This window comes from Paramisgurnus dabryanus, chromosome 13, assembly GCF_030506205.2.
Source record: "Paramisgurnus dabryanus chromosome 13, PD_genome_1.1, whole genome shotgun sequence".
NCBI lineage: Eukaryota > Metazoa > Chordata > Actinopteri > Cypriniformes > Cobitidae > Paramisgurnus > Paramisgurnus dabryanus.
Window position 1 is genome coordinate 19001720 of NC_133349.1, and position 25476 is coordinate 19027195.

Below are 25476 nucleotides of genomic sequence, written 5' to 3' on the forward strand. Positions count from 1 at the left end.
AAAAACTGTTAAGTGTTGAATTAAGTGTTAATTGTTGGTGTCTATTAAAGTCCATTAAAATGAGAAAAATCCTGCAATGTTTTCCTCAAAAAACATAATTTCCTCTCGACTGAACAAAGAAAGACATCAACATTTTGGATGACATTGTGGTGAGTAAATTATCTGGATTTTTCTTTTAAGAAAATGGAATATTCCTTCAAATATAATTTAAATAAATGTTTAAATGACTTGGCCAATTTGATTAAATTTAAAAATGTAAATTAGTTCAATTTAAATAGGGTGAAATTTTCTACGGTGTAGGCAAACCGATGGAGAACGTCCAAACGTTCACGTGGAAGAAACTTAAAAGACTTTTATCGCATATTCAGGCTGTCAGTCCAGCGGGAAGCACACCTTTAAAAACTATGGAATGTTAATCACACCCCCTGCTATTCACTGATTGGTCCAAAGTTTCAACAGGCACGCCCTTGGTCTCTGCGTCCCGCCCAGCGTCGCGTTCAAGTCACTCCTAATCACTGTCAACTTTCAACGGCCGTGATTGAGAGCGTCCTGCGACCACAAATGCTTATTCCCATTGTTTAAAGGTCTGGAGGATTGTCACACGCGCGCCTCATGAATCAATGTTGGGATACTATTTGAAGAGGAAGAAGTTTTTCTTTGGATGAGCGTAAAGTGGAATACTTTCCTTCACTAAGAAATACTAAACTTCATGTCTCTGGAATTCAAGGAATCGCAAGAATTTGACATTATAAGGAACTTTTTCCTCACTTAAACATGTATGTTATGTAACTTTAGTATACACGAACATGCAACATATCATAACCTGTTGCATTTGATAACTAGAACATGTTTCTGTTCTTTATTATAAACGCTCGGAGTCCTTAACGGACCGAACTGAGTTTTATTTCCTCTCAAATCGATGAAAGTTGCTTTGCTGGATATTACTCAACTTTTTGAACTCTGAGCCTTTTTTTTATAAGGGCTTGGTCTACTTCAGTCATGACTGTGCCAAGGTCCTCAGTATTTTGCGCTCTGGTGAGACTTCTGGCGCTGTCTATACACATTTATTCGGCTACAGCAAAGAGACACGTTGTATACTGGAACTCTACAAATACGAGGTAAGATCAATTTATAAACCCTGTTGAACCTAAGTACGCATGCTGAGCTGCGCGTTGCTTGTGCGTAAAATTCAGCGCTTTCTGCGCTTCAGTGGGCACGGCAGGAGTTCAGCCCACTGCGGATATTAGAAATGTGTGTGAGACTGTGAGTAAGCACAAAGCGCTCCTGGATCTCTTGTCTCTTCTTGTCTGAAGCCTGAAAACACACATGTACTTATAAACGGGTTTGCATTGAAGCATTTCCATACCTTGTTACACACTACCAAACGTTCACGTATTTATTCCTATTGTGAAATGCAGGCTACTCGCAGCCTGAAGCTGCAGGTGGTCCTGCTGCTTTACTGGTAGATCATTGCGTTTGCAACGCAAAGGTCATGGGTTCGATCCACACATACTGATATATATTTGTATTGCTTGAAGGAATGTACTGTAAGTCGTTTTGGATAAAAGTGTTTGCCCCATTTATAAATCTAAACTTAACAACCAGTGTGCCAATTACCAACTGTATCTTATTTGCATCTGGTTTCCAACATAATTAATTGGGAAGCAGGGTCAGATGAAGGGCTTTTGTATACGATGCAGAGGAAATTAAGTACATGTTGTAAAATCCTTTGCCTTCCTGATCTTTACAGTCCAGTGAACAGGTTCTCCAGGTTTGATCAGTTAATGTTAAAGGTAAGAATAAATCACTGTTAATGGTGCGTGCCTATCAGCTGTCTTCCTGTAGTGCAGCAGAGCTGTCCTCTGACTTGCTGTATAATGATTTTAATTGGCATCATTTGTTAGAGTGATGGTTCGCTTACCTGCCACTCCAGGTGTTACTTCAGCCTGGATTGGCTGATTTTAAGGAGCCTCCAGGGTCAGGAGTTATCTGCCCCTCCTGGTACGACTTGTACTCTGAATAAGGCCCAAAAGAACTTAGAAACAGGCCTTTGAGTGTTGGTTTGGCTTGCGCATAAACAAATTGTTAAAATTTGTTTTATTCATAGCTCATTAGGTTCTCCTCTGAGAAAGAGTTAGTCAGGTTTTTAAAGGTTACCTAGATATATTTTATGGGTAATGGTTTGCTTACTTTGTCTGCTACTGGTACACATTTAAAGCAACACTTTGGGTCAAAGTTGTATGATCGTGTTTAGTTTTAATGGTGATGTGATGTTATAACAACAAATTTTCATGGAAATCGTTAAAACTATTGGTGGCTTATTTTGATGAAATCCTACGAAATGCGATATATATGTTTTTATACAAGCGATGGTTGTGTTCAGTGTTGGTTGTAACGCATTACAAGTAACGTGCATTACGTAATAATATTACTTTTTTGAATTAACGAGTAAGTAATGCATTACTTTATAAATGTACACATTAATATTTTAGTTACTTTTCTAAAAAAGTAACGCAAGTTACTTCTCAATTTAATTAATTTGATTTAAAAAAATAATGTACTGAATTGAAATGAATTACTAGAATCATGCACTCTATGTTTGAGTAAGAAACAGAGATGGCAGGCCAGAGCTTGACATTTTTACGATGGAAAATGTAATTATTTGGGATGCAGAACTTCTCAGTCATAAAAACACATGTAAGGCCTAAAAGAGATCAAGCATTAGCCAAGTAAGAAAAAGTAACGCAAAAGTAACGTTATTATTACTTTCCTTGAAAAGTAACTAAGTAACGCAATTAGTTACTTTTTTGGGGAGTAACTTAATATTGTAATGCATTACTTTTAAAAGTAACTTTCCTCAACACTAGTTGTGTTTAGGGGTGGGGTTAGGGGTACCTTCATGCTTCCAGTTTTTTTTATTTTTATAATTCGTCTTGTATGATTTACATTGTATGAAATCATACGAAATCGCCACCTCGAACGTCACGTTTTTCTGTGAGGTTCATGTTGGTATTACATTGTAATTTGTAACCAACATTGAGGACCTATTACATTGCTTAAGACAACTTTATTGTGTGTATTTGGTGTAATAGAATGAGTTTGCGTGTTTTTTTGTACTGTACATTATTTTTGCTCCTCCCTGAAAGCGTTGATTTTGTACAAAGGTCATTGTTCTGAAAAGCGAAGTGTCCTCTAATTGGCTAGCTAACCAGTACGTTGTGATTGGCCCGAATACCTCTGATGTCAGCCAAAATGTGATGCTCCTTACCATGTTTGGAAGATTGGCTTCCAATGTAATACTGACAGGAGTTAATATCGTCTTTACTACCTTATCAGTACGAGCCGAATCTGATCTAGAAAAATGCAGATGACCAAGCTCATCAATCAACTTTACCAGCATGGCTTGAGCAGAACGTAACAGATTGGTAAGGTAAGGATACTGAAACATTAAAGAAAAACACCACAGTGTTTCAATATTTTCCTATGTTCTTACCTCAACTTAGATGGGTTAATACATACCTATCTGTTTTCAATGCGTGCACTTCATGTTTGCACAACACGTCGTGAATGTGTTAGCATTTAGCCTAGCCCCATCCATTCCTTAGGATCTAAACAACGATGAATTGAGAAGCCACCAAACACTTCCATGTTTTCCCTATTTAAAGTTTGTTACATGAGTAGTTACACGAGTAAGTATGGTGGCACAATTTTTTTTGCAGATTTTGCTAATTTTTTTAAGCAGATAAAAAGGAGAACTATATTGTTTGGCGGAAAAGCACTAAGCACTTAGCACTTCGACCTCTGGCACAGTAACAGTAATCCCTGTTTGGATCCTAAGGAATGAATGGGGCTAGGCTAAATGCTAACAGATTCACGACATGCTGTGTAAAGATGAAGTGCACGCACTGAAAAAAGATAAGTATGTATTAATTAATCTAAGTTGAGGTAAGAATATAGTTAAATAGTCAAAAACAGTGCTGTTTTACTTTAAAACCATGTCTGCATTTGTGATCGTAGAAACGACAAACAACAAGCGTTACTCTGCACTGCACGAAACTTCAGTTTGAATCATGGTTTAGTCAGTAGTAAATTCTTTAAATTCTTTTAAATATGACTACTTACAGGCTGTGAGTCAGAAGCAGCCAGCATCATGATTATGACCGTTGTGTCCATTCTAACAAGTGGAGGAAGTAAACTGTTGCTTACAATCCGTCTATCTGTTTTAATCCAAGAAAAGTGATTAAAGTTGGAAACGATAACTCGCATCATTTAGTACATAGTTAACATGTACTAATAAACACTTACACACAAAAGGAAATGTGAATCGGATAATTAGTGCTCTTTAACCCAAAAATACGTTGGTGTGCACAGGTAAGGATTTCTGTACGTTAATCCTCCTTTTTTTTCAAACACAAACCTGTTCAGGAGTGCTAACCTGCAAACAATCACCATGTTGCGCAAACATGGATTTTCTGTTTACACAGAGCAAAACAATATAATCAGATTAATGTGGCTGAATTCTGTACACATGATCGCTGCAGGGTAGTCATGTTTAGCTTTTCATGTTTTATGGCATCAATTATTTGTAAAGTGTGGGGGAAAGACTCTCCTAGGTCTATCCACCAGGGTATCTAGTGTGTGAATGTGATATGTCATTTTTACTCCTCCTTAATCTAATCCTGCCTCTTCGGTTGCAACTGAACCGTGAACAGCTATGTTACTTTTCATTTATCAGTTGATGTTTCACATGGTCTGCCAGGTGGATAAAGCACAAAACATGTTTTTCTTTCTTATCTCCCACGCTTGCTCTCTCCCAGCTTGCCCCTTTATTTCCTCATGTTTCTCACAATCTTAACCAATAAGTTTAAAATCTGATGCAACAGCTGTGTGTGGACTTACAGCCGAACATTTGCTTAAAAGGCAGTGATTTTGTTAAACACATTCGTGATTTTACAAGTTCAAATCTGCGTATGTTTGGCTCTCTTTGTGTGAGTCACTTACTCAACAAGTTTGGACACATTTCTGATACTGTGGTGTGGAAATACCACAAGCCTCTTTCTCAACACCTCCCACCTCTGTATGTTTCAAAAGAACAAATAATTTTTTGTATTGCTCATTTGGAAATGAATAATTCCTAAAAGTGTACATGCATACATGTTAATTCATGCATACAAGTGCATAACATCCATAAATGCACCCCAAATACAATTTCCTTTCAGTCGTGATGGACAGGACTGGATCTCAGCATGGAGGTGGGGGTAAGGGGACGGACGCGCCCATGCTCATGCAAATTTAAATTTATGCTTGAAGCTCATCTGTAATTTTGTCAATCAGGGCTGCCATGATTGGATTTATAAGCACATGTCATATTTTGCAAGGTCTTCCACAATTCTCAAATAATCTACTAAAAAGCTACTTCTATAAGTCATTAACTTCAAGAACATGTGAACTTTAATCAGCAAACCTACTCGCATTGTAGCTTGTGTTTTGTAGGAAGTAAAGAGCGAACTCCCTGCTGCTTTCTGTCACACACGCTGGTTATTATGTGGTTGACTGTATGGCTTAATGCATCATACTGTATTGTATAATTATCCGTATAACTGGAGCTATATTTACTTTGTTTTCGCCTGCCCTTCCCAGTGTCCGCCTGTAACGTTCAGTAATCTGCTGTGCATTGTCATAAACAGTTGTTCCCAGAAAATGTAGGTTCATAGTTTCATAAATCAAACATAAATGTTGGGAAAACAGGAAATATTCCTCAACCTTGTACTCGCCAAGCACAGCTATGTCCTTATCGCACTTTTTTCCCACTTTGTAATGATCAAACATGTTCCAAGAAACATACTCTTATCAAAACACCTACAGTACTGCAGCTCGATCTCATAGTCTGTTTTCAATCCCCTTCATGAGTAATTTCCATGTTGGTCTTTTCGAAGGCACATTTCCGTTTATAGCACCCTATCCTTCTTGTCTTTATGTATGCGATTGAAAAATGAAATTGCTTAATTCATAAATCGCATCTTTCTGTGAGTCTCCTATCAGTGTGTACTGTAAAGGCCACCTGGCCCACTGGGCACGAAGAGATTTTGGAGGCTCATAGAGGGATTTTACAGCCTGGTCTGTGTCACATGGCAGGTTCCCAAATCGCTAAGGCCCAATCAACTGCTTTGAAGAAACCAGAGTTGATTTGCAAAGCTGATGGACTGAGCGAAAATTGATGTAATCTTTAAAAATGGGTCTTGAGCACTGGAATTTGGCCATACCTGGCAGGGATAACCTTTCAGTCTACCTGGGAGAGAGTCATATTCCATCACCTGTTTAATATTGTAATTTAGTGATTATGCGAGGTTCAGATTTGTCTGTGTGATTGCCTATGTGCCGCCTTCCAACCGTGCCGCTGCACACTGCGAAAAGAGACTTTGTATATTTTCTGCCTTGCCTGGATATTTGGCTAATATCCACCGTACAGATGTTATCGGCATGTTCACTCCATTATCTCACACCTACACATTGACCAGTAGCGCTTCTCTCAGCGTGACCACATCAATATCACCTACCAGTTACCTGTTGCATGGCTGCTTGTACATGCATAAACTATTGCATTATTACAGACAGAGTAAACATATTGGCCAGTGACCTTAAAAGTGTCTGTGAGGTGAAAATAAATGTTTTAAAGTTTTAAAAGTGTGTGACATCGCAAATGACTGAAAAGTAATTATTTTATTCTTCTTTAAAACAACTTCAGAATTATCCATCGATCGTAGCACCATGATCAAAATAAACTACACTTTTAACGTAGGTATGAAAGGAACCTAAACAGTCCTGTGTCAATCATCATTAAAATCATATGGTAAACGCAAGCCTCCGTGCCTCTGCGCCCAGCCGCAATTCTTCTGGCATCTCTCCTCCTTCACTGCTTTTTACTTCTGTTCTGTTACTTGGAATTGGGTCTCGAGCCCGACCAAGATTCGAGCAGCCTTCGAGAACAACAAGCCAAGTTCGTTTAGGTTTCATTAATTATTAAGACTAAATGGGAAGGCAAACTGGTAAAAAAAATGAAAGTAAAAAAAAACAATCCACCAAAATATGGTTTTACACGTCTATAGAAAATATACTATAGCCTAAATAAAGCAATTATTAATTTTCCTAATGCATGGTTGTTATCTTTACTTCCGTTTAAAGCAACACTATGTAGTTTCCATGCAAAAATGACTTACAGCTCCCCCATGTGGTTGAAAAGCGCAACAGTGCCTGGTATCAGACACTCTTCTGCAGGCAGGGGGAGGGGCGGGGCTGTGTTTCCTACCCTCCACCGCCACTTTCAGAGTGTGCTTGTAGCAGCTAGGAGGCTGCTCAGGTTGCAGCAACAGTACAATTTGTCCAGTTAAAAGTTGTTCTATCACTGAAATAATTTTAGAGACATTACTTAAAGGTAAAAAAACTACATAGTGTTGCTTTAAAATACATTTCGAAAAGGAGGATTTTCAGCACTTTGTTTGAACAGCAACTCAGCGACCCCAATCCCCCTCCACCCCCCCAATCTCACTCCCGTTCGGCCAATTTTTTTTAAAGCTGATACCGGTCCGCGGTGAAAAAAGGTTGGGGACCCCTGCATTAAGGGTGGAGCTGCCTGACCTATGTTTTTGGGAATGTTTAGGGAATGTTTGTTTGAAATGATCATTTATGTTTGCAATTTATGTTTGCAACTCTTTATCACTGGTTTTCAAACTTTGTGAGATGACAGAGTCCCAAAAACTGTATGATCAATCTTTCGTAGGGACCCCTTGCCTAAAATATACCTCAATTTATATATTTTTATGCACAACATACAGTAGTGAATATAACTGGCTCCATTTAAAGAAAGCTGTAAATAAACATGAAGACACTTTTTGTTTATTAAAATGTATTTGTACTGCAGCAACTTTGACAATTAATCTGGTTTCAGATCAGCTTTACAAGGAATACTTGCTTTTTAACCCCGGTGATAGTAAAGGGTGATAAGTGTGTAAAAATGGTAAAAACACACTTGAAAGATACATAACACCTAATATATAAACACATAAAAAAATAAAAAATAAAAAAATTGTTTATCCTTTTCTCTGAAAGTTTTCTCTGAAATTTTACTCTATTTTCTCTATATTATTTTTTGATTTAACGCCTTGTGACTATACAAAGAGCGCCAATGTAAGTGAGCACACCAATGTGTAAAATGGCAGGTGTAAAAGAGACCTTTTCTCAATTTTGCTTGACACACCTTGTTAAAAAATGGCCGATCGAGGAGATTGACGCTTTTGTTCACGTGCCTGGAGCTGCTGAAGTTACAGTTCTTGACATGAATATAACCATAGATGATGGAATTGTGAAACAAACAAACAAACAAACAAACAAACAAATAATTATTTAAAGAATTATTTAAAAAATATATATATTCAAGAGGGTTTGGTTCACACATTAGAGTAATCTTTTTGACTAGGATAGCAGCTGAGGTGTTCCCTGTGCACTATGGATGCGACCACGGCTAAAGATTTATGATTGAAACCGTCTTTTTCCTTTTTGTTTTTTACTGAACTTAACCTTAGGGTGCCCTCTTGAAAACATCTCCACCTCGATACTACGTGTCAACGCTTCGATGGGAAAACCGAATTATTGAAGGATATGGGGGTTTTACTGTGTTTGTGAAATCGTATTAGCCTGGCTGGGAGATATTGCATTTCTAGCATTGCCTGTTTGAGGGATCAAATGCAGACCGGAAATCTTATTGTTTTGGCTTTCAATATTACACACGCACAATGTGTATAAGAAAATGCTACTTTGCCTAGGGAAACACATTGCACACAAACATAGATGTGCACATACATTTAGCTTCCTTTCCTGTGTCAGGATGTAAAGAATGCTCTTTCTCTTTGTATCTGCCAGACTTTGATCGTGATTGGTGTCCTCCTTTTTCTGCTAATGGGCATGTTTTATCTGTGAGACAGAGAGAGTTAGAAGTGTCCAGGCCTCATTCACTGTTGAATTTTGGCCTTATGTAGACTTGTGCCTGTCTGTGATGTCTCTGAAATTCCAAACACTTTTTCTTTTTCTGTTTCCTTTTCTCATATTCCTTAAGCATCAGTAACTCATTGCCATTTCCTGTTTTCCACTGAATTGTTCTGATATCTGCAGACATATTTATCTCGAACCTATTGTTGTCTGTATTGTTGTTTTTTATTATTTTTTTGCAGTCACTAATACTTTTATCTAATACAGATATTAAAATACAATAATATTTTTTCTAACAAAATATATTAGCTCTTCACAATCATTTATTTCTCATTTCAGTTCAAATTAAAAACCGAAAGCATTCATAATATTGCACGAGGCATGTACAAACTTCTGTAAAGTAGCCTGTTGATCGCTAAGCAATAAAAAGTTAATCATATACTACTAGTCTAATTTCAAATTAGCCTAGTTACTTATTACCAAAGACCAAATCAAATCACTGTTTCATTACCTTGTACTGTTCCATCAATAGTTATTGCAGTGTGGCACAGTGTACTCTGTAAACCAGTCAGGAGTCGAACAAATAAACTACATTTCTAATCCATGTGATCTTTGACCTCACCGTAACATCTCTTTGAGTTGTCTATGAACAAAATTAGTGGGCATTTAGCTTTCATATTGATTTAAGGGGCATAACCTTGCAGGAATATGGCTTATAAAATACCTTATGTGCACTTAGTGTCTTTGCTATGTTTTTGTTGGCAATAGACCTTATGCGTGTGAGAGAGAGAGAGAGAGAGAGAGAGAGAGAGAGAGAGAGAGAGAGAGAGAGAGAGAGAGAGAGAGAGAGAGAGAGAGAGAGAGAGAGAGAGAGAGAGAGAGAGAGAGAGAGAGAGAGAGAGAGAGAGAGAGAGAGAGAGTGTAGTGGGTGTGTTTTGATTTGTGGTTCTGTCTCTTATCTTCTTGTCAGACCGCTTTGTATTCTTATCCGCAGTTGAAAGTACCCATTTGCTTTTCTGATTTGTGTATCACCCATTTAAGCATTCAGTGAATTGCATTATGGATACAAGCTTAGCGATGTGCTTAATATTCACAAGCAATATAAAAGTAAGCATCGCTGTGAGAATTGCAACTATAAATCGGGAAACTTTAAAATTATTTGGTTAAATGCGTTTTTTCCACTGTGCCAGCAAATCAGTTGGTGTCCGCTTCCTGACCCATGACTCTATGAGAGCATTAAAAGAGATAACTTCAGCTGCAAAAACAGCATTAGATTTATAAATGATGATTCCTCTTATTGAAAAAGAGCATCATTTTAAGTATCTTCAGAGCAAATGCATCAATGTTAGGTCATCAAAAAACTAAAAAATATCAAGTTATGATTTCATGAGGTACATTACACAGACCTGCACAGATTTAACTCCTGTTTTACTCTGTAATTCATTCTTCCTGTTTTTTTAACACTTTTCCCTCCCTACCCTCGACCTTCCTTCCTTCCTTCCAGAGGGGGAAAAGACATTATGCCCATACTGAATAAGGAAAACGCATTATGAAGGAATGGCAGGGAAAGAATCAACAGTGAATTGGCAGGGGAGCCCCTCTGGGGAAAAAGTGCTGAGGTGAGAGGAGGAGAGGAAGAGATGTCAGCGGGTATTACTATCACTGTCACTGTGCAGTAGTGGAGAGAAACACCCTCGTCATGCTTACTTACCCTAAAGGGAAGACATTTGGGGAATAGCATGTATCATAAAATTACCATATTGTCAGGTTTGTGTGTGCATCATTTCTGTTGATATGTTTACATTTATGAAAATGTTTTCTCTTTTGCAAGCGGGTGTAGGGGTAGTTAATGACTAATTTGTCTGTGCGAGGTCTAGGAAAAGTTTCTATATTTTAAGTTTTGTAGTTTTGTATAAATTTTTAAAGGAAAAAAAAATTCATGAAAATTTGGTTCATTTTAAGTTGCCCTGTGGTGTGACACATGAATCTTTAAAAAGTGAGGTTTCACGTGGCTTCTCAATTAATATGAGTTCATAAAAGCTCAAAGCTGCATGTATTATAATTATAAAATGAATGATCAAGCTGCAGTTTAAAATGGTTTTTAGCTGTAATGTAGTAGTACAAACCTGTATATTACACCGCAGGACAGCTTCCCAAGAATATTTCATGCCAGCCACCAATAAATATACGTATGTGTGGTTTTAGTTCATTTATTTTAATAGTAATAGTAGGAGATAGATACAGAGTGTGCATTAGTGTACTGTATGTTTGTGACCTGTTTTTAGTTTCGCATTCATTTTTACAGCATAAAGGTGTGAACTTTGTGCACTGTTTAGAAACAATGGTATACAAAGGTACACCAGTCACTGGGTGCAGTACCCTTTAAAAATGTCCTAATATGTTTCATTAGGTACAGATATGTATACATTTGGTACCTCTGAGGTACTAATATGAACTATTTAGATCCAACGCTGTACTTTTTGAAAGGGTATCGTCCCAGTGACAGCTGGGGTACATATCTGGATATTTTGTCTGACCGTGTGTGTGTTTTGATTATTTAAAATTTGGTTGTAGGTAAGTTGTGTGCATTGTGCTGTTTTCGGTGTTTCAGTTTGATGCTGGTGTTTAACAGATACCCACACAAGGGTCTACAGTTGATTGAAAAGCTGGTATCTTTTGGCAAAGCTGCATGTATAGCATACAGCTTGTGTTTTGTACAGGTATGGGTGTGTTACTTTGACAAACGTCTCACAATAACCGCTTTAGTCACTTAAACCGGCAGCTCACGATTCTCTGGTTATTAAACAGATTTGTCCTGGCTTCGTGAAAGCAAAGTATGATCAAAAGGCCTGATGATGACTGGGTCTTATTGAGCAAGCAGGTTGGGCTGTTAGTATCTAGAACACCCAGAACAAATTTCCTGCAGAGGCTCCCGTATCGTTTCTCAGCCATGCCGTCATTATTGTGGACCTTGGAAGCAAATGTATTCTAAAATTTAATAATACAGAAATCTGCCTGAGCGGAGCGCTTGTGTATAGTAATCGTTATTTCGGTTTGTTCCCGCCCACTTCTTGGGGGACAATCAATACCGATGCATGAATGTGTCCTCTACTTGTCAAATCCTTTTAACATCTCTGCATGTAAGTATGAGGTGACAGCTGTACATGCATTGAAGATGGGCCTCCCTATGGTTTTTGTAATGTTATCTGAAAGGACAATGCCGGTCTGTCTTATTGTTCTTGCTATAGCTGCTTGTCTGTAATCCTAAATTAAGTGGATAATTCGCTCACTGCATGGTGCATGAGAGAAGACATGGGTACACAACATGTGTCCTCCTTGAACCCAGCCTGGCCCCGCCTCAACCACGGCTCTTCTGCTGTTCAGTATTGTGTAAGGGGTTTTGTAGTTGAAGTGCATCCTCCTGTTTACAGACAGCTAGCAGTGGCGCTCCTGCTTTACTACAGCCAGCTGCTTCTCAGTGATATAGCCCAACTTAGATACCTTTAGGTTTCTGTGTAACTTATTTGTGATACAATATCTAAACTTAAGGATAATTAAAAGTATTTAGTCCTTTCTTAAGTAAATTACAATACAAATTTATATTCCTTTATAACCGTTATTAGTCTTTACAAACAGTGTTTATTTGACTGTTTAATCAGTCACAAGTGCAAAGTTTGCTGTTGTATAGAAAAAGAACAAAGAAAGCCGCTACACCCCCACATCCCTCATAAATGAGATGCACTAAATGCTTGCAACACGTGTACATTATACGTTCATCAAATACTTGAGGTTCAAATCTGCTTAATCCCCGCCTTAGGCCATTCAGAAATACCAGTTTGTTGGCAGAATCTGTTAAACATGATTTTTCAGCAAATATAATATAATACATCGATTTTAGCAAAGTCCTCAACGTGCATAGAAGACGAATTGGATGAACGATGTGACGCACAAGGTTTTTTTGACTCGCTTAAGGAGGTTTACCAAACATATAAGGATATTGATCGAGTTTTTGAGCCTTTTACTTTTATTTAGAAAGGACATTAAAGAGTGACTGGAGAGATTTTTAGAAGTTTTAAGACAGGCAAATGTGTTAAATACCAATGGCATGACTAAATGTGTTTTTTTGGCGAAAGCTTCAAATCAGATTTGATCATTTTGACATGCGGACATTGCACAAATAGTTTTGCGCTGTTTCAAAATAGGCATACAAATCATCCTCCTTAATATCGCTGTGTGTCTATTTTAGGTCATAATTAATAAACAACGAGCCCATGAAGCTTTATTCCTCACTGAATATCAAGCAGCAGCAAAAACGTATGTGCCTATAAAGCGTTTTTTTTTACTTCACGCAGTGCTGCAGAGACCAAACACGCATTTATGGATCAGAGTATAAATCATGGACTGACCAGACAACACTGTCAATTATCACTTTACAGGGGTTTTAAAGGAGATTAGGAAAATTTTAAGATTGACAACATAGTTACTTTATGTGACTTCCTTCAGCAAAACAAACTCGCGTTCTTTGCATTACGCCAATTCTACGTCATTGCACGTTCTACAGTCCTTACAAGTCACTTCCTTTAGAGGCTAGGCGAGTCTCCTCTTAAGCATTCGGAGAACACGTTAAATGGAACAGGCTAGCAAGTGCACGTCATTGCATCAATGAAAGGTGTGCTTTCGGTGCTGCGCGCATAGGATTGTGGGTGATTTTAGCGCCTGAAGAGCATATGCATATGCATCCTTTCCTGTACATGGGATATTTCTCGAACGAAGGACTCAGTCCTTGGCTGAAAATTCGAGGATCCTCGACATTGGAACAGTCCTTCGACGGACGTTGATGACGTAGCATCCTCGAAATTCTGGCTGAGAAATGGCTCCGGTTTCAGTCATCAATCTGATCAAGTGTTTACATGTCCTTTTGAGCGGATTACAAAAGGTATAAACCACCCCTCACAAGCCGATTAGATTTTTAATCGGCATGGCTCTTTTTATTCCCATTGAGGTGCAATTTAAAGTGAATTTACTAAACTTAAACATAAGAGCCTGAAAAAAATGCTCATTTACAAGAAAACAGACACACTTAGGGGCCAGTCACACCAAAAGCGTTTATGGCAGTTGCCTTTTTTGAATGATATTCTATGCGCAGGGAGCGTTTGCGCGCTGTTTATGCGTGCCGAGCGCCTTGCGCCTTTGAAGGAACGCTGAGAGCGGAGAAGCGCCCGACGTCATTCGCGTCGTTCCATTGTCCAATCGAATGAGGGGAGAGGCAGGCCTTACATTGTGGTGAGGGACGTTTACAGTTGCTTTAAAGAACCGGGCAACTCTTGCTCACTCTGTCCTGCGTGTTTGTGCACCTCTCATCCTCAAACAAGGTCAGAGCAAGCGCCCTCTTTTTAAAGTTTCTGCTAATATGACGGTTAACTGCAAAAGAGTGCTTACGCTTCAATATTTGATTGACAAGACAGCTGACTCGGTGGTTGCTAAGCAATATTAAAAGCCGCGTCGCACTGCTCTTTTTTTTAAAAAGGCAGTTCGTCGCGCCTTGCGTTTCGAAGCGTTTAAAGCGCGGTTGGTGTGATTATCCCCTTAGAGGGTTTTGCATCTCGGCTTTTCAAACTGAACATTCATTTTATTTTTTCATTTTTGTTCCATGGAGTAAATAGATTTGAGTAAATATAGATTTTAAGATTTTTTTTTGTGAATTATTCTGTTTTCATTTATTTTCTTTTGCAGAAATAATTACATAATTGTTTAATTTTTAAAATGAGTTGGGGAGCATAATCTACATGCTTCTTGTTATTATTTACTAATTGTTTTCATTTTCTTTTGTGTGTCTAATGTGTTCGGGGTTCTCGGGTTTGGTGTTGGTTGGTTTTGAGTCTTTTGTTACATACGTGCCTAATGCGGTGTGTGGATGCTGCTTTTTGTATAGAACAAGTTCTGCTCCTTTGTGCGGTTGGGGCCTTTGTGACCTGAGCATGTTCAGAGGTGCTTGGCTCTCCTCCGGCTCTCTGCCTGGCCACCGCATCACAAAACCCGGGGCTGCCAAGCACCAACACTCTTTCATGCTCTTTCAGCTGAGGAAAAAACAGTCTGAATTTGAATTTGAAACGTTTTGACAGAGAAAGATTGAGAGGAGGGGCTGAGGGAGAGATGGAGAAGGTTACCAAAGACAGAATGGGATGAGAGGGAACGAGCGAGAGAGAGAGCAAAAGAGAAAGGGCAGTTTTGTCCCTTGGGATTACAATGCAGTGACCGTGAAAGTGCTTAAATAAACAGTGTGTGAGAGAGGAAGAGCAAGCGAAGAAGAGATGGGCACTGGGAAATGGAGATGAGCGAGAGGAAGCGAGCGAGGGAGGGAAGGAAGTGGAGAGAGTGTATGGTCATGAGAATGAGTGGTAAGGAATGACAGAACTTTATTAAAAAGCTACAAATTACAGAAAGAATGAGAGTGAAAGATGAGGGAGCTTAGAGGAGATGGTACCTGTCTTGCAATTCACAATGATGATGCTTCATGTTCTCTGTGCCAAGCACTCAAGACTGTAAGCTCTGACTGCATACAGTATGTGTTTGAAGGAGAGAGAGAGAGAGAGAGAGAGAGAGAGAGAATGGAAAGGGGGTCTGTTATGTCTCTTACATTGTGTCCTATCCAGACTTAGTGTAGCTACGGTCTGGACTCTATAGTAGCTTACATTGGCCAAGGACCGTCCAACCAGATGATGACTTTGAAACTCCTGAAGTATTTCCAATTTTGTGTGCCTTATGCATCAGATGTCCAGCCAACATTCCATGGGCATGAGGTCTACTACTCGGGTTAAGGACCTTCAAGTCCAAATCAAAAGAATCCACTCCAAAATCTGTGATATGTGGGTCCCTAGGTTCTTTGTCCCAAGTATGACCAATAGTAACAGTGACACTTGCTTTAGCAGACATCACTAATAAAATTATCAGAGTATGACGCTATAAAGATCAAAATGAAGAGAAAATAATAAATGGGGGGTACAAGCAGGCTGTCACATCACAGGCCTGGTGAGGAAATGGAGACAGGAAACAGAATGTGCAGAGTTAAAAATCAAAGAGCGAGCATGTACAGAGAAGAGAGGCAGAAAGAGCCAAGAGTTCTTAGCCTATCAAAACTCTGACCCACTTTTGCAATGATGGATGTCCAAAGCCAACTCAGATTTATCGTTATTGCTTATTTGCTTAGCAGGCGCCCTTTTCAGGGTTGAAGACTGGAGCACGTAGCTCCAGTGGCTGCGCTCTCTAACCCACTTACTGTCGACAGCTGGGCCTGCAGACCCAGAGAAGGGTTCATCGCACCGTAGACACAGCCGTGCGCCACCGACCCCTACAGCTGCCACAACAGTGATTCCAAAGGCAGACACTTGTCTCTGATGGCACTTTACATTATGTATTAGTTCTTTGCTTCATTTCATTCATCTTCCTTTTTTCATCTTTCCGGACCCTACAGAGATCCCCCAGGAACTGGCGGCTGTGTTGTACGGTAGCTAAACGAGGAAGTTGTATTTAAAGCCAAGGTTTTAAAAACAGGCAGAACCATCATTAGTCTGAGGTTTGGAAGTGGCAGGGATGGAGGAAAGGGTGGGGCAGAGAGGGTCTGGCCTGACTCCCAGTTTCAGATTGGCTGACACCCAGACCACGGCACCTCTGGCCTCACATACCCCCTGGACACCCAGATGCATGTATTGTCATATATTCATACGCACACTATAATAACTATACTTTTGAAAATTCCATAGAAAAGGTCATAAATAACAAAGGAGACCTCTTATTGAATAATATTATTTGGATATCGGATGGAAACCTTTAAATCTCCTGCTGCTTATTTGTCTATATAATCTCAGATGTTTTAGAAAAAACTCAACAGCGGTGCCAACTGTGCCAAGATACACAGTGTACTCTCAGTCAGCAGTCAAATGTTAAGGATTTCAGTATGAAGCATTTCTCCTCAAAATCCCAAATTATCTTAGCTATGCTGTCCATTTTACACTCTTAAAAATACTTAAAAATAAGGGTAATTTAAATTTTATAAACATTTTAGGAACCAAAAGCCTTGAATGTTTCTGCTAAAATTCATTATAATGAATAGAAATAAAACAATTATGATGGTGACATTAACAAGTTTTCCTTTATTGGAAGGTTTCGTTGAAATCTCCAATAAATCTGAAGCCATGAAAGAGCTTCACCCTGAGCAATAAAAATCTCCCCTGAGATGCTTTGTCAGTTCATTGGATTATACACTTTCCCAAACTGTACCCCGTGTCTCTCTGTACCCAAATTGCCTTTAATTGCGTTTCTATTGCAATTTTATTGGTTTTTCATGAAATAAGGAAAGAAAAAAATCCATTCAATGTTCTCTGGCTTTTGTGTGTTTCTTCGACTCTTCAGGGTTTCTTTCACCGGCTGAAGTAGGTGGTAAGTTTCTTTCATGGTATTAAATAGGTAAAAAAAGACCAGTAAAGAGCCTTAAAATGCTTGGGGTTATTCACTGAAAAGCTATTATTTTATGTAGGTATTAGCTTTATCGGTATTCAGCAAAAAAGGCAGCCGGTGTCCGCTTCAATAGTAGAGCATCAGCACCAAGGTTCGTGTCGGGGCTGAGAAGGCCATTTGCTAATCTTTCTCTTTCAGGTCCCGACTTACGCACGCACACACCCGCACACTGGTGCACCGCGCTAAAGTCATCCCCTCCTGTTCTTTGTAGTGCCGTGGGTCGTGCTGACTCGAGGTGAAAAGGCCGCTGTGCTAACAGGCAGAAAATAGACCCCGTTTTCCATTTGAGCGCAAACCTCAAGAGGCTTTGGGCCGCACCGTTGCCCAGTGATAAACGCATTTAAATACAGGGGGCACACAAAGTCTTTCGATGCCTTGCTAAATGCCATCCAGACACTTGCATCCCCTTTCAGGGATTTTTGCAAACGTATCTCCTGCAGCTGAATGCCGAGGAGCAGCCAATAGCACGGCCTGAGCAAACCGAAGCTTCTCGGAGCGCAGATGCAGCTTTTCATGTTACACCAGTGCATGTGTTAGCAGTAAAATGCAGGCCACTATGTAGCTTCTGCATAGATGAAACACCTTTATTGAATAAATGAACGAACCTAATGAATGTATTGAATGAAAGTTTAATTGCTACAGAGTTTTCTCGTCAAGTGCTGATGTTTTCACAAGTGCGCACGCACATTTATACAAACCCATTCATTAGGAACCAGAAATGCGGAACTTTTTGACATTTACAGCGTTGCTTTTACACAGACCAAAGAAAATTCCCATGAGTTGTTTTTTATTAAATGCCACCGACAAACAAATACAGCTTAGCTCAGTCAGAAGTGTTTATCTTTGTCAACTTGTACTCAGCTTAAAGATAGAAATTAATCTCTCAAGAGCTGCGGTGTAGTTACAGCTTTCTGCGGCACGAAAGCCTTGTTCTGAAAAATGTTGAAATCAATATCTGAATCTCTGCACCTGCAGAACAACCTTGTTCTGTCCTCGTAAAGGTAACTACGGGTTTTGGGGCTGATCTTTTATCTGAAACATAAGTGGCACCCCTAAATGAGATTGCTTTGGCCCAAATCTCTTAAGTACTCGTGGTTTCACCCCATCCATAACCAGGGTTCAAGCTAAACAAATCACTCAGCCATTTTCATTAAAACACATCACTTCCAACACATGCATAACATAGATTTGCCTTACCTTATTATGTACATTACTCATAAACAACTACCCTGCTAAAACAACCAGCTGGTCGCCAACATGTGTTGGGTTTTAGATGCCGGAGTTCATATAAGGATGCTTGTGTCTCCACTAGTGATCCTAAATAACCAACATGATTTACTTTCTCAAACAGCATTAAACAGCATGGTTGTGTTAGTCATCTACTGTAGCTTTGCAAATATCAAATCATCACTATCCAGCATAAACCAGTTTGGGTCAGCATGGCAATTGCTGGACTAAAGGGCGTCGCGCCATGAATCTAAAAATGAAACACATTATTTTCTATGAATGTATGCACACCGGCGGCGCCTTGCGGCGTCTGTCCGCTGTGACTCTGGACACTGCTCAAATCCCTGTCGCGCCACAGAGCGCCACTCACATATTTTAACATTAAATAACATCATATTTGTCCCAAATCGTTAGCGATTAACATTGGCTGCTAACGTATATATTTTGCATTTTGAAGTAGACGCTATCTGACTGAGCTCGCGCTATTTAATGTACGATAATGTACGGTGTACGATACCTCCGAGTTGTCCTGCGCTTTTCATGTGGTGTGCGACCCCCTTGATGGTACACTTACTACATAAGTTTTAGAAAAGGCTTCTGTGGACTATAAGCAAATGTTACACCCTAAAATGTGTGGTTGTTTAGCTTTTGCATAAACCCAGTTCCTTAACAGGAAAGGCACAGCAGACAAACTAAGCTCCTAGCCACATGTGGCCCCACACCTGGCGCCTTAGGAGAGATAGAAAGCGACATGCTAAATGTTGGCACCAACAAGGAAGCGTAAGGTCAGGAGTCCTGCTTGTTTTCGTGTGCGTGTGCGTTTCCTTGTTTCCTCCACTGTGGCTACAACATGCATAAAATAACAAAGATCCCATAACAAAGGGTTTAGATCCTGCCTGCCCATGCTAATAGAAAAGAGAGGGAGGGGAACCTAAAAGAGATTGAGGTCACACAAACCAGACTTTTGTGTTAGGCACCTTTTCAATAGCAAATCAAATGTTTTTTTCTTTAAACCAATAGTATGCTTTTTAGCATTTTTGTTCATTTACTTAAATATGACACATTCAGCAGATGCTCTTATTCAGAAAGACTTAAAGTGCATATAATCTATAAATTTTTTATTAGAATTGTGTTGCCTGGGATTGAGCTCATGGCCTTTGCGTTGCCAACGCAATGCTATGCCCATTGAGGTACATTAACAAATTTACACAGTAACAAGTTAGTAATATTAATTTTAATATCCCACACACGTTATATTGCATTTTACAGTTGTTATGATGTTTTCTTTATGAAGGTACTAAAATAATAAGGGATTACACCAATGCAGTATATTACCCATTAAGCTACAGGATCACATTTTAAAGCTACTAATAATAATATTTCTCATAGATTTCACATATAACTTGCACTATAGACGTTATGTTGTTTTCATTCTTCTCAAAAGAACTAAAATGAGATCACTATTATCACTATTCGTTATTGGTATTGTTGTTATTGGTATTGTGTGTGTTCCCTCAGGTTTAGGTAACAAAGAAAAATGAAAAATCTTTCAGAATAATGCCATAGAGCCTGCTTATGTGTCTCTGCTTGGAAGTCACATAAATAGACACAGAGAGCAGCGCAGAGGAAATGCTTGTCGAATGAATATCATTGCTAAGTGGAAAGAAATGAAAAAGGGGGGGATATAGAGGGTACCAGATGGCCAAAGCAGGAGGCCAAGTAGGTGTTTGTCTGAACTGCCTTAAGAGTCACGTTAGACACAACACGGCTCAATGAGCAAACACACACTAAACAGTTGACCACATCAGAGTTGCGTGAGGAGCTAAGCCCCTGTTGGGCCAGCTTTGGGACTAACGTGGGATTTGGAGATGCGCCACATGCTGGAGCTTAGGCTGGTTTATCACAGGAGGGGATAGGGGGGAAAATTTGTGGCACAGATCGGGTGATTTTTTTTCTTGAGGCAGTTAATGTGTGCATTTGGATTTGTGATTGTTATTGAGCTCGTGCGCGCCTTTCTTCATCTGACTGAGAATCCCAGAAGTCTGCCTGCTTTTTCCTGCATAATTACTGCTTATTTATTGTTTACTATAAAATCAAAGACAAAATGCACCACAAATTCATTGGTTTATGAGCAAAACTGGGCATATTTCTGATACAAATCAGTTTATAAATATTTTACTAATTAAAATGTTCCTTTTGTGAACCACATTATAGAAAACATAAAATATTTACTTCTGTGCTGTTGGATGAGAGCCAACTAAATAGGATTTTGGGAATTGCTACTGTAGACAACTACTGGAGCCAGTTTCAATATATTTCTGCAATTTTTGGGTAAATCATGCATCTAATTTGTATTTGTAGGCATGTCTGTGTAAACCAGAGGTGTGAAACTATGGGTCTGTGACAAATCTGCCGTGTGTGAGCATTTTTATATGCCTTGTCAAGTGTGAACTGTCTATACTTACAAAATACTTCAAATTCATTTTCACTTTCAGCATTTTGGTTTGGGCTTTAATTTTATCTTGTTGTTGTCTTAAAGGATTGGTAAATAGACACCTAATTATATTTTTCCAGGGAGCTTATAGTAGACCCAAAACACTGATGTAAACACGTACAGTGTGCTCGTGTTTATCAAAGAGGAAGTTTGGTTACGTGCGTCTACAACAAACAAAACTAGATCAGTCCCATTATAATTAATGGAGCTGTCTACACTAGGAGAGCCCATAGCGGCGATGCACTTTCAGTTGACAGACGCTTCATTTCCCCACTTCTATTTTAGACATGTAGCACTGCTACGCAAAACATTTAATTTTTCCTGTTAAAAAAATATATATATATATATATATTTTCAAATAGTGTGTGTGCGCGCAGGTGTGCGTGTGTGTAGACATTGATTGTACACTGTCGGAAAAAATGGTCCCAACTACCACTGGGGTGGTACCCTTTCAAAAATACACTTTTGCACATGAAGAGTTCAAATTAGTACCTCAAAGGTAGATATTGGTACCAAATGTATACATATCTGTTCATAATAAGAAATTTTTAAGAGTACTGCCCCAGTGACAACTGTGCACCATTTTTGACAATTTTTTCTGACCGTATTTAACTGGGACCGATGGAGAACACCACCTGGCAAATCTGGCAAAACCCTCCTGCAATTTACATTGAACACCTGCAGTAACTTCACATAGTTAAAATTCATGGTTGGGACATGTATTTGTTGTAACTCGTCAGCTCTCCCGCAATGAAGAACATCACCTGGCCAGTGGCCCCAGGTAGTTTGAGTTTAGGACCCCTGGTGTAAACTCCTTTGTATTCGTAGCATTCCACAGTTGAGTGATTTGACCAAAACCTTCACTGTTGGTTTGTAAGTCCCGTTTTAAATGAGTTCTTACATCTGCAGTGTGGCTGTCAAACCCCGGTGACTAACATGAACTGATGAGAGGGAGAGAGGTGGGCCGAGGAAGAATGTGAGAGAGATTAGGGTTGAGGGTTAATGGTGAATAAGAGAACGACTTTGATAAAGGTCATATGTGTATTACATGAAATATTTGTGAGTGAAAGAGTGTGTGGCAATGAATGAAAGATGGAGTGATTGGACTAAAGACAGTGATTAGTATTGACCAGCAATCCAAACTCAGACATTTTCCACTAAGGCTCAGTCGGAGAGCGAGACACTTGCAAGGAAACCTGTGTTTGATAAGAAATTTAAAGTTTTGGGTAATCGTGTCCGCTAAATGCATAAATGTACCTGCCTATGAATTTTTTAAAAGATTATATATTTCTTCTTATTCTTAGTTATTTGCACTTCTGTGTTTGATTCTGATGTAGAGACCATTTATTGAAAAGTCAGTAGAGCATTTAAATCCCTTTGGGGATATGAGTGTTCTCCCTTTTTTTTCTGTCTCACTTGTTCTCTAACCCCTCTAGTCTCTTTTACAGACACCTCTCCTGTTGCCAGGGTCTCTAATATTTTTACCTCCTCTCTTCATTTTTTTTTTCTGTATCCCCATGCTGGTGGTTTTCCACAGTGCAGTTCAGCTTGACCAAGCATGCCAGCCCACCTTTAGTACTCTAAGCCCTAAAACTTCTACCAAAACCTCTAACTTTTCAAGAACACTTCAGCTTACCTGTCTCACTGAGACTTTGCTCTATCCAATGGTTTTAAAACTTTTTCTATTTCTGTTATCAAAGATGTTCAGATAACCCTGATATTGCCTTGCCTCAGGGCAGCTTCACATCACTGTGCCCTTTCACTTGTTGATCTGCTCCAGAGTTCATTCCAGGTTCCTCGACTGCCGAGCCCATCAGAGTCCCTTACTCTCACCTTCATCAGCTCCACTCCATGCCCTTGTTCCCACCACAAACACCCCAAATTTGTTTCCCAGCATGTTTTGCTGTGGATAGTCTAGCATTGTTGATTCATTTTCAGGTCAATTTAGCAATGATGTCGCCGTGTACAGTAAGAGCGCAGCTAGATAGCGTAGCTCGTTTGGTATGCACGCTTTGTCCCGGCTGCTCTGTATTCCTCCGCTGTGGTTGTGAAATTGTTCGTGTTTTAATTATTCTCTTTTATAAAGGGATCAAAGGTGCTGCTGGCACGGTCGGCCTATCTTCATTCATGCTCACCCTCATGCGTATACACCCACTCACGTTTTTTTTTTTACTTTTACTATTAATATGTTCTATTATTAAAACCATGAAGCGCCTGCTATAATGGTATAATGACTCCAGTTTGACTCCTGCCTGCTGTAGGATTTAATAAAGCACTATATACATTACAGACGTTATATAGATTTGTAGTGTGGCCTGCTGTGACTGTATTCAAAGGGATGGCTCATCAAATTTTTTTAATTTTGTCATCATTTACTCACCCTTAAGTTGTTACAACCTGTATACATTTCTTTGTTAACAAAGGAAGATATTTGTAATTAAGCAGAAAGCAGGAGCACCTTTGATTTTCATACACCGTAAAAAAAAGTAAAGTGAGTTACCCGGTTGCTTTACAATTTAGAGTTAATTCAACTGAAAAATATTAGTTAACAACTTTTACACAACTTAAGTTGAATTAACTCAAAAACTTACTTTTTTTTAAGTTGATCCAACAAATCTGGTGCTTCAAAACTGTTACAAACCTTGCTCAAAATATATAGTAAGTACAGGGCCGGCGCTACCTATAGGCAGAGTAGGCAAATGCCTAGGGCCTCAAGCTTGGAGAAGGGCCTCCATAACTGCTAAATCCATGTGCGCTAGTCCGACAATCACTACTGACAGCAATAAATAAAGTTTTAAGGTGAGTTTGACTTTATGCGACACCACCTGTTTTCTCGATTCACTTTCATGGTGCTTTGATATCATCCACCTGTTGGTTCTTGCAATGCCTCATGAAGTTAAAGAAGCCTAGTCTATATGATGAACAACATTAAAATCTCTGCAGCTGAGCGACTTTGAGTGACGCTGAAAACGGCTATCACGTCCTTTGTTTCCTGCTTCGCAAAAGCGGCATGCAAAGACAGTGCAGCACATGATGCAAGTATTTTGAAATAGAGTGTTTTAAAAATAAACTTTGCTTTGTTCTGTGTATTTACATCATTTCATGACAAATCATACTTGAGCACTGCTGACTCTGTTTAGACACCTTGAAAGCGTGTGCACGATAGCATCGCGTGGGGAGCAGACTATCAAAATTGTCAAGTTAAAATGTTCGTATTTAAAGTCAAACAGCAATCAAAACTGGCGTTACCTAAAGTAAACTGTCTGTATATCTTGTAAGTTCTCTACTAGAGCCTCTGAAATCAATTTAGAATCGATTATTAGTCGAAGTTGTTTATAATGTGCATTTAAAAAAGCAACACTCATTAAACAAAATCATTCAAAATATTCTTTATTATCATGAAAATACCTGATATGACAGCGATATAAATATTCCTATAGACATTTCCTGGAATAGAGGGTATCTATATGACGTCACCGTCGGTGACAGGGACTGCGGTTACGCTCACTGAGTGGCAAAAGACAGAGTGGCAGCATTTGAGTACAGCGTGACATCGGCGAAAACACGTCGAAATGGTAAAAAGCTTTTGTGTGATGGACTGTACTGACAGATTAACAAGAATTCCGAGCTATCCTTTTAAAGGACTTCCAAAAAAACACCGAAAGGAGAAGTAAATTGATCGTTCATTCCAACATCCACAGACCACAGGTGGGTTGATAAGTTGCTAGGGTCACTATCAAGCAGAGGTTTTACTTTCTACTTAAAAGTATTTCTCAAGTATTTGTATTTTATCCCAGTTTTTCTTTGGAAAACGTACATTCCAAAGCATATTATCATAAATTTTATTCTATTACATTTCATAAATACACGTGATTGTTTTACATTTAATATTTAAGTATATTAACGCACTTTTACTCAAGTAAATGTACACAATTTTAATGTAATTATGTATTAAATACATTTTAAAATGCAATATTAAAGAATACAAAGTATGATTCTATGCTTTAGGGGCTGTGTACACCAAAACTTTTAAACGCGTCTGAAAACGCCTTGAGGACGCCGAATGCCAGCTGTTTTTCAGCTGAGTGCCAGCTTTCATCAGCTGAGCGCTTTGATAGCTGTGATACTTCAGCTGCGAGCCGGTTGGTTGCTGTGGTAATGTCCCGCCCCTGCTCCACTGTGATTGGGTGGCCGTGTGAGAACTGACATTGACGAGCGGAGCTTTTCTCCCAAAGTTGAATCTCTTTCAACTCTAGACT

General features: G+C 39.1%; 1 protein-coding gene across 1 annotated transcript in view; it reads left to right on the forward strand.

The window, feature by feature from the left end:
- The first annotated feature begins 523 nt into the window (after positions 1 to 523).
- efna4 (ephrin A4) overlaps positions 524 to 25476 on the forward strand; it is a 52754-nt gene continuing 27801 nt past the window's right edge. Inside the window, exon 1 of the mRNA XM_065261030.2 lies at positions 524 to 1118. Within this exon, the coding sequence (XP_065117102.1) occupies positions 1000 to 1118 (119 nt within the window). The 5' untranslated portion in view covers positions 524 to 999. The remainder of the gene's footprint in view (positions 1119 to 25476) is intronic.